This window comes from Prionailurus viverrinus, chromosome B2 (assembly GCF_022837055.1).
Source record: "Prionailurus viverrinus isolate Anna chromosome B2, UM_Priviv_1.0, whole genome shotgun sequence".
Lineage (NCBI taxonomy): Eukaryota > Metazoa > Chordata > Mammalia > Carnivora > Felidae > Prionailurus > Prionailurus viverrinus.
In genome coordinates, this window is record NC_062565.1 from 113,843,939 (window position 1) to 113,860,962 (window position 17,024).

The following is a 17,024-nucleotide window of genomic DNA, read 5'->3' on the forward strand; positions in this document are numbered from 1 at the left end:
AATACATCAGTTCCCAGGTCAAGGAAATGCCTGTCATTGTAAGTAGATTCTATTTATAAATCAGGGTGGCCCCATGCACCCCAATGTTAATAGCACACTATCAACAGAAGCCAAATATGGAAAGAACCCAAATGTCAATCAGCTGATGAATGGATAAAGAAGACGTGGTGTGTGGAATATTACTTGGTGATCAAAAATCTTGCCATTTGCAACAACATGGATGGAACTAGAGTGTATTATGCTGAGCACAATAAGTCAGAGAAAGACAAATACCATATGATTTCACTCATGTGTAGAATTTAGGAAACAAATAGGTGAACATAGGGGAAGGGAAGAAAGGATAAAATAAGAAAAACAGAGAGGAAAGAAAACCATAAGAGACTCTTAAATACAGAGAACAAACCGAGAATTGCTGGTGGGGAGATGGGTAGGGGAATGGCTAAATGGGTGATGGACCTTAAGGAGGGCACTTGTTTGCATGAGCACTGGGTGTTAAATGTAAGTTATGAGTCACTAAACTGTATTCCTGAAACCAATATGACATTATATGTTAACTAACTTGAATTTAAATTTTTTTTTTAAATCTTTATTTATTTTTGAGAAAGAGAGTGTGCACGCCTGAGTGGGGAAGGGGCAGAGAGAGAGGGAGGCACAGAATCTGAAGCAGGTTCCAGGCTCTGAGCTGTCAGCACAGAGCCTGACTCGGGGCTTGACTCACAAACTGTGAGATCATGACCTTCGCCGAAGTCAGATGCTCAGCTGCCCCCCAGGAGCCCCAACTTGAATTTAAATTAGGGGTGCCTGGGTGGCTCAGTCTGTTGGGTGTCCGACTTCAGCTCAGGTCATGATCTCACAGTCTGTGAGTTCGAGCCCCGCGTCAGTCTCTGTGCTGACAGCTCAGAGCCTGGAGCCTGCTTGGATTCTGTGTCTCCCTCTCTCCGCACGCCCCCCCCCCCACTCATGCTCTGTCTCTGTCTCAAAAATAAAATAAAAACATTAAAAAAATTTTTTGTAAATAAATAAATCAGGGTACCTCTTTCTTAGAAAGATCTAGAGAGACATAGACAATTTTTGCCTCTACAAATCCCCCTCATTTGGATGCTGTGGAAAACTCTCGTCCCTCTTTCGACAAGGTGTTGAGTGTCGCTGCCAGCTCATGTACCCCATTCAGTTGGTCTTATGATGGAGACGGAAGGAAGAGAGAGCATTCATTGTTCAAGGAAAGTAAAAAAAGAAGATGTGCACACTGAGTCAGGCCAGTACAGAATTGGTCCTGATACTTTTCAAATTCTATTTGTGCTTCTTCAGACAATGGATGACAGAAAAAAAGTCCACGTACTGTCTTTTCTGTCCTTCCAATATCTGTCATAGAGGTTATGGAATCAAGATCCAAGGAATTCACAGTTGCCTTTTGTTTCTGTTTTCAAGGACACTAGTGAACAAAGTCTACTGTCCTGACTCCACCTGGTTCCCAATGGTCTGTGACTGCAGCCAGGTTTAAACGACATCAGTATTGTTTTATTCGTGCTGTTTTTTTCTCAGAACCAGAACATCTAGCCAGTGCTGCATTCCTTCACATCCCCCAGCACACTCACAGCTGAGATCGCTCCTTGAATCCACCAAAATTCCCTCTGTGAATCTGAACCTCTTTTCTTATCTTTTCCTGTACCTGTTCTGCATCCTCGGTAGGCAGAATGATGCCCCTTACCAAAGATGTCTGTGTCCTAAAATCCAAAACCCATTAAAGTTATAGATGGAATTAAGGTTGCTAATCAGCTGACCTTAGGGAAAACATCCTGGCTTGTCCAGGTGTGGCCAGTATTAACTCAAGGGTCTTTAAAAGTGAACAAGGGCAGCAGAAGGAGAGGAAGAGTTAGGAAATGGCACGTGAGAGGACTTGGTTGGGTTTTGCTGGCTTTGCAGGTGGAGGAAGGGACCTTGAGCCAAGGAAAGCAGCCTGCTTCTAGGTGTTGGAGGAGGCAAAGAAATCAGTCTTTCCCTGGAATTTGTAGGCACTGTGATTTTAGCCCATTGAGACTCATGTCAGACTTGGAACCTACAAAACTGTAAGATACTAACTTTGTATTTATTTTTATGTTTTTAAATGTTTATTTATTTATTTTGAGAGCAACAGCGAGCATGAGTGGGGGAGGGACAGAGAGAGGAGAGAGAGAATCCCAAGCAGGCTCCGCCCTATCAGCATAGAGCTGCACATGGAGCTTGATTTCATGAACGGTGAGATCACGACCTGAGCCGAGATCAGGAGTCTGATGCTTAACCGACTGAGCCACCCAGGCGCCCCGTGTTTATTTTTGAGGTGGAGGCACAACATTTGTGATAATTTGTTACAGTGGCAGAAGGAAGCCATCATGCAGTTCTCCTCACTCCAGCATCCTAGGGCCCCTCCCTTACCACTGCCCTGGCCTCACTGCCCTACTTGGGGCTCCTACACCCCACAGGTGGCTGTTACAGCACAGTATTTGCTTATTCCACACATGGTCTGTCACTCTGATGATTAGACCCCACCCCTGGGTGGACCCTTACTGCTTCTTTCAATTTTTGTATTATTAGAACCTTGGTAGTTTTATTTTTCTTTATTTATTTAGATTCAAGTTAACATATAGTGTAGTATTGGTTTCAGGAGTAGAATTCAGTGTTCATCACTTACATACAACACCCAGTGCTCATCCTATCAAGTGCCCTCCTTAATGCCCATCACCCATCTAACCCATCCCTGCACCCACCTCCCCTCCAGAAACCCTCTGTTTATTCTCTGTATTTAAGAGTCTCTAGGGGCTCAGTCAGTTAAGCATCTGACTTTGGCCTAGGTCACTCCTCTTCTTCCCCTTTTACTCGCCACCCCCCATCAGCCACACTTCTTTTCACTCCCCACCTCTAAGCCTTCCTTAGGTTCTGTCCTCAAACCACAGATCTTCTTAAAATGTATTCCTTCATCAGTTGTAACCTCATCCAAGACTTTACAGACCACCACTGCAAGGGATTCCTTCACATCCAGCCTTCATGCTCCTCCAGGCCCTGGACTTGTTCCTGAACATCAACTTCATTCAGCCCCAGTGCATGGAGCGAGAGGAGTCTTCTGTCTGTACACTCATATCTAGGACATCCTCAGATGCAGGAGCCAAGAGCCTTGTGTTGCGGACGCCTGGGGTGGGAAGGGGGGAGCCATGACTTGGGGGCAGGGCACCAGGTCCACCTGGGTGGGGGGTCAACACAGGTGTCCCCACATCCAGGGCTTATGAGAAATGAGATGGGCTGTGCCATGTTTCTTTCCTCTAGGGGTCTTGTCAGTTTTGCCACAGTTATTTCCTTATTAGGCTGGAAAAAACTGGCTCTGAAAACTTTTTTCAGAGGCGGGGCAAATAGGAGGTTCAGTTGCTCTGCTCTGAATGGCTCCTGAGGGACATCTGGCCCTGTTTCCCCTCTGGCAGTAGATACTCTTACATCATTTGCTCCAGGTTTTCCTAAGCAGGGGGAGGGTCCGAATTGTGTACATATAAGGGTCTGAGGAGGCTGAAGCTGGAAATAAAGGTGTCAGTATCACTGGGAGATAGTTCTACCCTTGGAGATGGTCATGGGTCCCCACCTGAAACGCTGGAGGTGGAACCCCATCCTGAAGCGTGGCAGAGCCGTCCTCGCCCGAGGCAGCTCCCGTCTCTTCTGGGCTCTCTCCAAGGCCAGAAGCCTCTCCAGTGCTTCATGGATGATGTGCTGCAGACTATGTCTAGGTAAGATATACAGGACTTCACTTATGGGGACACGTAGCTGGCCATCTTTAAAACGTAATGCAAAAGAAAAAAAAAATTAAGAATCCATCTGAAGTTTTACCTTGTGCTATAATGATATCAAGACCATCGAATTAGGTTCTAAGAATTTGCCAGTTCTTTGCTTTTTATATTGACTCAACAGTAAAACCTAGTGTTTGACTTGTGGCTTTGATAGTTTTTTTTTTTTTTTTTTAATGTTTTATTTCTGAGAGAGAGACAGAGCATGAGCAGGGGAAGGGGCAGAGAGAGAGAGAGAGAGAGAGACAGAATCTGAAGCAGCTCCAGGCTCTGAACTGTCAGCACAGAGCCCTATGTGGGGCTTGAACCCACAAACTGCGAGATCATGACCTGAGGCGAAGTTGGACACTTAACCAACTGAGCCACCCAGGTGCCCCTAGCTTTGATAGGTTTATATGATATTCCTGGTGTGATGTTCTATCAGTGAAAATGTTGCCCACAATCAAGTGTATCAGGTTCATTGACCTATATTGGGAAGTTCATTCAAACATATATACCAGGTATCATTTTAAAAAGGCACAAGATGTTCAAAGATGGTACACATCACGGCCTTTAACTCAAGAATTTCAGAATCTTAGATTCTGGAGGGAAAGCTCCCACCCCCCTTATTTATAATGTTACTATGTTTGACATTTTTCTGGCCTACCCACCTCTGACAAAGGAGAAGGAATTTTCGTACTAATTCAGGTACACAAGTTAACTTTATCCTGAAAGGCTCAGCTAGCACCTGTTTTTCTTTTGCAGGTGAGCAATATGGAAACTCAGGGTTTGGTGGCTTATAGCAGTGATTCCACTGGGACCAGAAATAATTATGCACAGTTTTCTGGACAGGTGTGGATCAGAAGTTGCCACAGATGGGAAGAGGAAGCTTAGGTTCTAGAAATAGGAAGCACTTACAAAAGGATGTGAAAAGCCTGTTCTAAAAGCAAGATTACCTACAATGACAACTGTTAATGGTGACAAGGAGAAGGGCAGGAGTGTGGGACAGAGAGAGCAGAGCTGACGTGATAGAATACCAGATTGTGAGAGTTGTAAAGTAGTATGATGGGGTTTTTCAACAGGCCATGTAAAATCTCCCTATCTAGAGAATCTAGAGATCTAAAAAACACAGTCTCTTCTTCCTGAAGTAGTTTAGATGTGGTCACCTGAAGGTAGGGAGGTCACTTTTTTTTTTTTTTTTAATAGTCTGGAGGGATTTCCAAGGTCTCTTTGGTTCTATGAGTGGATCTGATTGAACATACAGATGACTGGAAAGGGACTCTAGGTACAGCATCTATGACTTTTTTCTTGGTTGTTAACATTAAATAATATAAAGGAACGATTTAAAAGGCAGATAAATCCCACGTAAGTTAACTATTTTCATGTTTCTGCGTTACCTTCTGAGTTCTCACTCAGTACACCCATATTTGTCATGTGGATGTGATGATACTGTTGATCTAAGAGTGGGGCATGGGATGTTGTAGGACCTCAGGTGTAGAGCGCTGAGCTAATCACACTTCTTAGTTGGTGACATGTCATCACTGGTCAGAGCTGGGCTCCTTGTTATTTATTCATTAATTTCCTTATATCCTCATTCCTCACTCCCATTTCTCTTCCCACTGCATACCATTCTCCCGCATTCAGTGAGTAGGCTTTTATTTGGATGTGGCCTTGAAAAATGTATAGTTGCTCTGTGTGCATCTATTTTAAATTTACCTAATGGTGTTGTTCTGTACATCCCATTCTTTTTCTCTTGACGTAAACATGCTGCAGTGTATAGCTCAGGCTTGTTATTTCTCATTACTGCCTAGAATCCCAGAGCATATCTCCTACATTTTACTAACCCTCCAGCTTTCCCCTGCCACAGATGATGCGGTTATGTACATCCTCAAGCCAAGTGACTTTATGATGTATATAAAGTATGTACCTCCTGGGAGAGGAGGCCTGTCGGTTAGATTGCTGAGTCATATGGGCTATATATATTTAATTTGCTGGAATGGCTATACCAGTTTACATTCCTTCTAACAGTTCACATCTCTGCCAACACTAGAATTTTCCAGCTTTCTTATTTTTGCCATGCTAATAGATGTAAAATGATGCATTGTCTTAATTTGCATTTTTCAGATCACATGCAAGTTAGAGCATCTTTTCACAGTTAATTCAATTTTATATTTTTTGTCATTTAAATTTTTATTCACTGCAGTATGGCTGTCTGTGTTTTCAGTATCGGGGTTGATTACATTAAGATGCATTTAATTGAGAATTAATTTGAATCATAATGCAGCTGCTAGACTTCTGGGCTGACCAGTTCTGGCCTGTAAAAACAGCAGTCTATGGCCCAACTTATAATATGTTCTCCGGCATTTTGGTCATCCCAAGTTTTCAGTATTATCACTAATATCACACTAACCATATGCTATGATATATGGCAGTTTTCTTCTTTTGAATTTTGCCTTAGGATGAATCCCCTAGGGAAGGATTATGGAACCAAAGAATGAACATTTTTATGACTATTGTTACATATTAACAAATCACTTTCTAAAAGGGCTGGGAACCCTTGCACACTGTTGGTGGGAATGTAAATTGGTGCAACCATTATGGAAAACAATATGGAGGTTTCTCAAAAAATTAAAAATAGAAATACCATACGATCTGGTAATTCCACTTCTGAGTATTTACTGAAAGAAATGAAAACACTAAATTGAAAAGATATATTGACTGTTTACAGTAGCCAGGATATAGAAGCAACCTTAGTGTCTATTGATAGATGAATGGGTAAAGAAGATGTGGTATATACATATATATACATATATATATATATACATATACATACATATATATATATACACATATACATACATATATATATACATATACATACATATATACATATATATATATATATATATATATAGTGGAACATTGCTTGGCTATAAAAAGTAATGAAATCTTGCCATTTGTGACAACATGGATAGACATAGAGGGTATTATGCTAAGTGAAATAAATCAAAGACAAATACCATATGATTTCACTTAAATGTGTAATTGAAAAAACACATGAATAAACAAAAAAATGGACTCTTAAATACAGACAACAAACTGGTGGTTGCCAGAGGGGAGTCCATGAGGGGATGGATGAAAAAGGCGAAGGGGGGGCGCCTGGGTGGCTCAGTCGGTTGAGCGTCCGACTTCGGCTCAGGTCACGATCTCGCGGTATGTGAGTTCGAGCCCCACGTCGGGCTCTGTGCTGACTGCTCAGAGCCTGGAGCTTGTTTCAGATTCTGTCTCCCTCTCTCTCTGACCCTCCCCCGTTCATGCTCTGTCTCTCTCTGTCGCAAAAATAAATAAACGTTAAAAAAAAAAATTTAAAAAAAAAAGAAAAAGGCGAAGGGGATTAAGAGGTGCAAACTTCCAGTTATAAGATGAATGACAGAGACGAAAAGTATAACAGATGGGGCGCCTGGGTGGCTCAGTCGGTTGAGCATCCAACCTCCACTCATGTCATGATCTCATGGTCTGTGAGTTCGAGCCCCGCGTCAGGCTTTGTGCTGATGGTTCAGAGCCTGGAGCCTGCTTCAGATTCTGTGTCTCCCTCTCTCTCTGCCCCTCCCCCGCTCATGCTCTGTCTCTCTCTATCAAAAATAAATAAACATTAAAAAAAAATTTTAAATAAAAAAAGTTTACAAAAAGTATAACATAGGGGATGTAATCAATAATAGTGTAATAACATTGAATGGTGAGCATTGAGTAATGTATAAAATTGTCAATTTACTATGTTATTTTAATTATGCTTTGCTTGAAAAAATAGAAAAAAAAACTAAAAGGGTAGGATTGATTTCCATTATGCATCATTTATATCATAACTATACTAGTTTTAACTTCATTGTGTAATATTTATACTATTCCTTTAATAACTATAAAATATTTGTTATTTGCACTATTTAATTATAGTTAACAGAAATCATTTGTTCAGGTGTTCACTGATGAATAGTATTTTTTTTTTAAGAGTATGGTCTATTTGTGCCCATAGTCCATTTTCCTAGTAGGGTCTGCTTTATTTTTTTAGTCCGTTTGAAAGTAGTTTTGATATACTCCCGAGTGTCTTATCCTCCATTCCTGAAAATGAAATTATTCATTTACATACATTTTATTCTTCAGATGACAATCAAAACAAAACACATGATAAAAAAGAGAAGAAGATGGTGGTTCAGAAGCCCCACGGTACTATGGAATACACTGTAAGTATGAACAGGAGGTATGAACACTTGTTAAGACCACTGGATTTGCGTGATGTTTCTCCCTGACACATCCTCTTAGCTGCATTCCTTTTGTGTGCCCATTAATTAAGGAAGCTTCTTAAGACCTGTTCTAGGTCATTTCTTTTCCCTTTATGTTTTCTCTCTGGGTAATCTCATGTAAACCTATGACTTGAATTATCTTCAATATGCCAATGACAGCTGGTTGGTTGTGCTTTCTGAGTTCCATAATCACAGATCACTTTCCTACTCAGCCTATCCACTTAGACCTCCAGGGCTGGTATTTTTTCAAGAAGCAATGGCTCCATAAGCTGTACATTTCTACAAGCCAGAGCTTTGCCCTTGACATCCTCTTCCTATGACTCCTCATGTTCATTCTTACCTTCTGTGACTATCCAGCCAGATCTCTTCATTTCAGTCTCATAGATTCATGTTCCTTTACATAATGTACCTCAGTTTAACACTATTGATTCACTGATGTGATTGTTTTCATGTCTATCTTGTGCCTTAATTCATGTACCCATGGAGAGAGATCCTTTTTTTGGTCACCATTGTATTTCTGGTGCTCACAGGGTATAGGCCTCCATTCTGTTGAGTTAGTAGATGAATAATGCTATGTATGTGTCCCTTACGGCACCTCCGCATATGTGCCATGTGTTCATTTCTCTCCTGCAGTGTGAACTCCTGGGGGCCAGGAGCTGTGTCTATTTATCCCAGGTCTGTTACAAAGTGAGCACTCAGTTATAGATTTGTTTTAATTCACTTTGAAGTAGCATTGTTGAGGAGTGTTCTCTGACTTGTAATAAGAAATTAAATGCTGTTGCCATTACCTGGTTGTGATTTTCTCATGTGCATTTTTTTTCTACTCATTATTCATGTGCTATGCCAGGCTCTGTACAGGCAAGTAGCAAGACCCGATCCTTCCCTGGCATTTATTTTGGAATGGTAAATTGTTTGCAAGCCTTTCCAGAGTTACACTGAGGAGTCCTGGCACAGGCATTTCATGCTCAGTGCTCGGTGAACGTCTCTAGGCATCTTTCTGTGGGTTATAGGCCTGGTCCTTTCCAGAGGGACTTGGGGTGATTATTTATTTCACTTTATCAATAGGTTATTGATCCCTATAACACCTAGCACAGTGCCTTACCTGATAGTAGGTACTCAAGAAGTGTTGGATTATTTATCATTAGTAACAATATTAACTCTAAAGCCATGTGTGTATCCAGCAGTATTATGCACAAGCCCTTCCAAAGAAATGACAAGGGGTGTTTTCTAGGAGACGTTTCCCATAGTATATAGTAAATGGTGCAGTGAGAGTAAGTATCAACCCCCACATTAACTCTTATAAACAGGTGATCAAATTAGCAATGCAGATATGTCTGCCTGTTTGATTTGTAAGTTACGGGGATTAGTTTTACTTGGCAAGTTATTGTTTGTACTTGTCATTGGAAATAAAAGGTGATTCATAACTTCATGTTTAGAGAACCATGCTAGCACTTAATGGATTGCTTATATTGCTCCAAAGCTGTGGATGTTCGCATTCTGTTTAGTTTTAAACATTTAATGATTCCCATATCCATCCCAGGGTCTGTGGCTTGATGCTGTATTTATGTCTTGTTATGTAATAATTCCAGATTGTTAAGGTTTTTTCTCTTTCCTGAACTCCCTATGCACAGTATATTTCTATAAGTCTTTTCTTAAAAATACGAAGTAAATTTTTTGATCACTTGCCATGAAGTAAGTGCTGTGAAGCAGAAATTACAATTTTCTGTTTGATGGATCAAGAACCTGAAATGCAGAGAAGTTAAGTAAATGACCCAAGGTCACACAGCTAGCAACTGGCAGGTCTAGAATTCAGATCCAGCAGTCTGGCTGTAGTCTCCATTCTCAGTGTGTCTCATACTGACTCTAAACCCCCAAAACCCCTGGATTTGAATATGTTAGGTAAAACGTCTTTTTTCTTTTTCATTTTTAGTAAGGCTGGTTTTGCCCAAGGTAGAGGTAGGGCCATATATTGCTAATTTTTAAATGATTTTTTAAAATACATGTATTTATATACTGACTTGTTCCAGAAATGCTTTGAGGTCATTTTGGTGTAATTTGTAACTGTGACCTTGATTAGTCTGAGACTGTTCATCTAGTTGGTGGAGTTTTGATGCTAAGGACAGTGGTGAATTTAATTCTACATCTGTATCTTCAGTAGTCCACGACCTCCTGCAGCCACCTCACATTGCCACCTCGGTCAGGGCTCACCTGGTGGAGCCAATTTTGAATATAGGGGCAGTCACCTGTCTTGATCCAAGGCTGTATATGGGAACTTCTTAGTGACACACACCAGAGTGGCCTCCCACTAACAAGTTCTATCCAGTGACCCTAGACAAGAAGTCTGGGATATTGGCCTGACCAGGGGCAGCAGACTTTTTGTGGGTGGAGCTATTTACTGTGAAGTTTCACATCCTCTCATTGCCCTCTTTAGGCCTATAACCCTTTGTTAGAGAAAGAAAGAAATACACATGTGGGGCATGAATCGCAAGTTTCACAGATTTGGAGAATAACACTAATCTGGCTGACTATCAGAAGTTGTCATTTTAATGACTGTGAACAGTTATTGGTAGCTAATCTGAATTTCATAATGATTTACTTGCCTTCCGTCATATTCATTTGTCAAACATTTGAGTATCTTCTGTGTGTTGGGCACTGTGCTGACACTGACGTTATCAGCCATTAACAGGTCACCATGCAGGAGTCTTTAGTGCAGTGAACAGAGGGAAGAAGACAGAACATTGAGAATAGAGGAAGTAGCCCTCCTCTATTGGGTGTGTTTTATTTCTTCTCTTCTTAACAGTTTTTATTGTACGTTGTGAACCTCTACTCCACACAGCTAGGTTGTGCCAAAGTAGATTTAGAAATCTATTAGCGGACACTGAAATTTGAAGATAAGGGAGCCCAGAAATGAATTGCATGTAAGACTTTGCTTTTCTATGGTTTTATTAAGAATGGAGAATGTATTTACTTTCTTTTTCAGAATATATCTGGAAAGAACTACTTTTCATCCACTCAGATCAGAAATAGATTAATGTTGTTTACTAAAAGGGAGGGTTTTGTTTGTTTGTTGTTTTTGCTTTATATTTTGAATCTTGTTTGTTTGATTATTCTAGGCTGGAAGCCAGGACACCCTAAACTCCATAGCCCTGAAGTTTAACATCACTCCCAATAAATTAGTGGAACTGAATAAACTTTTCACACATACTATTGTTCCAGGCCAGGTAATTCTTTACTTGTTGGGTATTACTTTTTAGAAATTTTGCATTTATCTTTTATTGCCATTTTTAATGCTTCACTCTTAGTGTCATGGGATTATCATCATTGATAATGTGCATTGGTACAGTCTTTCCATTAGATCCAAGAATTCTGAAAGCATTGTAGAACTTAGGAACTTCAGAAATGAATGCCTTGCAGATGATTAACAGTTTACTTAACTATCATTAGTTTATGTTGTGGATGTCCTGTAGGGCATCAAGAGAAGTTAAATTTGACTTTTTTTTCTGTAGAATGTAACTCAAATGTTCTCAGAATGTTTAATTTAGAAGTGCACGTTTCAGTTTATTCCACTCCTGGGATACATTATGGCCATCATTTGACTTTAAATTAAGCAAATTTTTTTCATTTTTGTGTTTATATGATACCTGGCAAAAATAGCCAGAGGCAGAGACATTCAGCAGGACTATCAAGAAAAAGCCACACCATTTCTTCCCCAGGTTTTTAAATTAGTGCTTTATTTATTAAACTGAATGGAATTAGCTAATTGTGTAATTTTGCCACTCTTGGTTAATCTAGCCAGTTTTTTTAGTGCCTTCCACATATTTAATGAGATATTCTTTTATTACTACTTTAAAACTACATTTAGCCAATAGATATAAATGACCCAGTCATTGGCAGGTCCTAGCTGAGGCCACGTTTCCACTCCTATCCATAGAACTGTCTGGTTGCCGTGAGCACATTCTGGTTTTAGTTGTGGACTGACTTGAGCATTTTTCTGCATCTCTACATTATAGTGACCTTTAATTCTTCCAGAATAGATACTATTACTTTTAAAGACAACTTTATTGAGGTAACAGTGAGATTGTTCTTTGCGTTTTATTCAAGGGCAGCACATGAAGCCAACAGGCCATAAGCTGGCCAGTTTATATTATGGTACTTTTAGTATTTATGTTCTTGTTAAAAGGAGAAATTAGCATACTTCCAGCACCAGGTAATTGAAGGGAGATATGCATTAAAACTTCTCAAAAATTAGTGAAAATTTATTTCTAAGAAAACTAACAGTAGATCTCTCCTTTTGGGGATTTCTTATAATCTGAAGTATTACTGCGTATTATGTAACTGACCCATAGCAGAGAACCTAGACGTGTATTTACTAATTCAAGGCTGAAGTCTATAGTCACTAGGGGCACCTGGGTGGCTCAGTCATTTGAGCATCTGACTTTGGCACAGGTCATGATCTCATGGTTTGTGAGTTCAAGCCCCATGTCGGGCTCACTGCTGTCAGTGCAGAGCCTGCTTCAGATCTTCTGCCCTTCTCTCTTTGTCCCTCCCCTGCTTACACTCTCTCAAAAATAAATAAAACATTAAAAAAAAAAACAGAGACTGTAGTCACTAGAATGTAGGAAAATAATTTAGAGCAATTCCTTATTTTTTTTACTATGTCCATAAACAAAATATTGGTACTGGGTTAAGGTCCAGTAACCAATGGACTGTTTTAATATGCCTATTATAATGGCAAAAATACCAAAGTAGGATCTCTAACACTTTGTTTCTGACTGGCCTTGTAGTAACTGTTTGATGTGGGTGAGTCCCTTCCTTTTTTGGACCTCAGTTTCCTAATCCCTGAAGTTAGGTGTTGGGCCACGTTATCTCTGATGGCTTTTCTAGCATTTGCTATGCAGTCCAGCCCTCATATGACTAAACAGTTGTATGCTGTTGGTTGTCCCAGGACCCAGATAGAATTAGGATTTTGTTGACAAAGATAAGAAATCAAGAAGAGTGAAATCAAGGGGTTTTCAAAAACTGTAGACAACTTTTTGTTTTCAAGGATTTTTAAATACTCTGAGTGGGGTAGGTATTGCTTTCATCTCAGTAGATCTGATCATTCAAGACTATTTTTGTCTGCTCTGGCTCCAAAAAAATGTGAGCTTCACTCTTCTAGAGACTGATTTGATGGTCACCGTGAGGTAGGAAAGGAAACTGGTCTGGCTAGGTAAGTGACTACATGTAAGAAGTAATTTTCAGAGGCAGTTACCTGAAGCTTTTAAATCTTAAAACTGTAGACTCTTTTGTTGCTTAAAAGACCAAAAACAATAGCAGATAAATGTAAACAACTGAGGCCTAAACAATAGTTTTAGAAGGTCCTGAGTTTGGCTATTAGTTTGGATACTTACATCAAATTTCAGGACATGTACAAAGAATATACTTTTTCAAGTAGTTTATCTAAAGCACACTCAGAAGTTACCTTGCAGATATAGGTTTAAGCTGTTTTTATATTCATCGAGCACCTTGGCTACACATGCTTTGAAAAATTTGACAGTTATGCCTGTGTGTTGGAGCAGAATTGTTTTCTGCAGTCAGTAGGTAAACCACCCTTACCCCTGCCCATGTTCCTGGCTCACCTCCATGTTGAGGTAGCACATCTTCTGACTGAGCGTCCCAACATCCAACTGTCACCTCTACACTGTAATGAACTGTTTAAGCACAGGAATTATCCTTTTGATTGGACATTTAGAACATGCCAGACAATAGAATCTTAACCTGTGTTGCCTAACACTTGTCAAAACTCAGATACAAAAAAACTGTTAATGGAGAATTGCTTGGAAGAAATGTTATCCATTCATTCCTCTTGTCCAGATACATGAGATAAGAGAGCATAAAATTTTAGCCCTCTGTAAGGTACATTTGTAGAACTCTACACTTTAGCATTTGCCGTTGATCTACATTGCAGATGTTATTAAGAACAGTCCTCCCAAACTGGTTATTGTATTAATTGTCAGTGTGTCATCAAAGACAAGTAGTTCAGACTGGGATACTTTTCATGAGACTTAATGAGAAAATACTTCTACTTATGAGAGACTGGGTTTTTTTTTTTAAGTTTATTTATTTTGAGAGAGAGAGAGAGAGAGAGAGAGAGAGAGAGAGAGAGAGAATGAGAATCCCAAGCAGGCTCCTCACTGCCAGCGCAGAGCCCAATGTGGGGCTCAGACCCACAAAGCCACGAGATCGTGACCTGAGCCGAAACCAAGAGTCAGATGCTTAAATGACTGAGCCACCCAGGCACCCCAAGACTGGTTTGTTTTTATCTTATAGACGTTGAATTCTGCTGACTAATGATGTCTGTCCCTTTGCATTGGTTATTTGGAAACTCAGAACCCGTTTTATGGCCCACCCCTCAAAGAGTGTTTGGTAATTTTGGAGTACATACTTTCAATAGTAATTAGTCCTCATGTTATTCTCCTTGATATTGGTTTTCCTACCTTTATCAGAATGTGTCTTTTGTTGTTGTCTCACTTTTTTCTGGATTGAAGAGAGATTTAAATAACTAAAGTTAAAACAGAGATAGGATGGGAAAGTGTGAACAGTTGTTATACAATTAGTGCTGAATTCTGTTTTATAACATTAAAGGAAAATCATTTAAAATTTTTTTTTTATGTGTATTTATTTTTGAGACAGAAAGAGACAGAGCATGAACAGGGGAGGGTCAGAGAGAGAGGGAGATACAGAATCTGAAACAGGCTCTGGGCTCCGAGCTGTCAGCACAGAGCCCGACGCGGGGCTTGAACTCACGGACCACGAGATCATGACCTGGGCTGAAGTCGGACGCTCAACCGACTGAGCCACCCAGGCAGCCCTAAAGGACATCATTTTAAGACTGTATATGATATATGCCAAAATGTTGCATGTCTCACTGCAAGAGTTTTGAATGATAAGATCATAATAACATTTCAGGCACCAGTACATTTTGCGGAAATAGGCTATTTTGTACACTGTGGGAGATTTCAATTTTTGTTTTTAGATAAGTTGATGGTGGTAGAAATTATTGAGATTATTGATATTACCTTGTACAACTTGTAACGATCTTACGTTAGTACTCAGGGCCTGCTGAGAATTAGCAAGCGTGAATTTGTTCCATTTCTTCCTGATACAGGTGTTGGGTTTAGAAGCATGCCATGCTACTCTTTCCTTTCTTCCCTGTCCTTAGTGCCCCTCCCTGGAATCTTCTTTCCTCTCTAAATCTTCTATGCTGTTCAAAGCCTCACTTGGACCCACTTGCTTTATATGACATGCCCAGAGTACTCACCCACCTTGTTCTCCCCTCTGTGAGCTCCTGCAGTGTCTGTGGGTATGTTCCATACCTTTTGCACTGAACGCATTCATATTATGAGTAATTGTTTCATGGATTAGTCCAGAAGCCTCCAAGGTACTTAGAAGTTTTGGGAAGGCCAACTAGGTCTTTTTTTTTTTTTTTTTTTAAGAGAACAGACTTTTTTTTTTAATGTCTACTTTATTTTTGAGGGAGAGAGAGAGCACGTGAGTTGGGATGGGGCAGAGAGAGAGGGGATCAGAGGATCCGAAGCGGGCTCTGTGCTGACAGCAGTGAGCCCATTGTGGGGCTTGAATTCAGGAACTGTGAGATCATGACCTGAGCCAAAGTCATACACTTAACCGACTGAGACACCCAGGTGCCCCCCAACCAAGTCTTAGTCATGTACTTAGCCTGATTCTGTACAGAAAGTAATGCCCTAAACACTGTCCAGTGTTTGCCTGATCTCGATATTCACTTCACTTGTCTTTCCCATTCTCAGGTCCTTTTCGTGCCAGATGCTAACTTTCCTTCCAGTACCCTAAGATTATCATCATCCAGTCCTGGTGCTACTGTGTCTCCTTCATCATCAGATGCAGAATATGATAAACTGCCTGTATGTATGTCATTCGTGAACTAACATTCATATTTATCAAATAATTTTTTGAGTTATAGAATTTTATGTGTTGTTTTTCACAGGATTTTATCTGAAATTTCCCCAAAGGGGGTAGGGTTAAGGATTTGTCTTAGTTGAGAGAATATGTCCTATCAAAAAGAAACCTATTTCATATTTAAGGTCTCAGAGGGAAAAATGCACACCTTTTATATGTAAAAGTATGCAATTAAACTCTGGATGAGACAGATAGTTGATTTGTACTGCTTTTACTCCTTTTTCTAGAGAAATCGAACCATGAGTCAAATATGAATTATTTCATTTAGGTTATTTTCTAAAGACATTTGATGAGCCATTTTTATGAGTTCATACATACACCCTTACTGTTGTTGTTGTTTAAATCTTAGTTTGATTTGGATACTTAATTGTATTTGTGATAATTCTTGGAGAATGAAGCATATTTGGCTCTTTTTCATGTTCAAGGTGAATAGAAACAGTTATAGGAAACTTATGTGGCTTGATTTATAGAAATAATCTGTTTAAAAAGGGCTTCCATTTGATTTTGGGAATTTTGCTTTCTTAAAGGATGCTGACTTAGCAAGAAAGGCCTTAAAACCCATTGAAAGAGTCTTATCATCCACTTCTGAAGAAGATGAGCCAGGCGTGGTAAAATTTCTAAAAATGAATTGTCGATACTTCACTGATGGAAAGGTATATGGCAGTGTCATTTGTTTCCTTTTCTTGAACTCCATGGAAAACTAACTTAGGTTTCAAATTACTGAAGATAGGAGACATTAAAATATCTTTCCCAAAGTTTCAGCTTAAGATTTCATAAGTGTCCATTTGTTTTCCCCTGTTGGATCCCTAGCATTTTATATATTAGGAGAAATATGATTCTTTGTGATCTAGGACTTATCATTTTATCTTTCAATTCTTGGCTTATAAATTGCTAGGGAGACAATATAGTATATGCTTAACAGTAAAGACTGGAGTTAGTGAATTTAAAATCCAACTCTGCTGGGGCGCCT

The 17,024-nt window shown here is 39.8% G+C and overlaps 1 protein-coding gene across 4 annotated transcripts in view; it reads left to right on the top strand.

Moving 5' to 3' along the window:
- The window catches only part of NCOA7 (nuclear receptor coactivator 7), a 154,507-nt gene that overhangs the window by 81,117 nt on the left and 56,366 nt on the right, over positions 1-17,024 (top strand). For all 4 annotated transcript variants that reach the window (XM_047858763.1, XM_047858765.1, XM_047858764.1 and 1 more), the window contains exons 4-7: positions 7,941-8,020; positions 11,194-11,301; positions 15,886-15,999; positions 16,582-16,707. In XM_047858763.1, the coding sequence (XP_047714719.1) occupies positions 7,941-8,020; positions 11,194-11,301; positions 15,886-15,999; positions 16,582-16,707 (428 nt within the window). The remainder of the gene's footprint in view (positions 1-7,940; positions 8,021-11,193; positions 11,302-15,885; positions 16,000-16,581; positions 16,708-17,024) is intronic.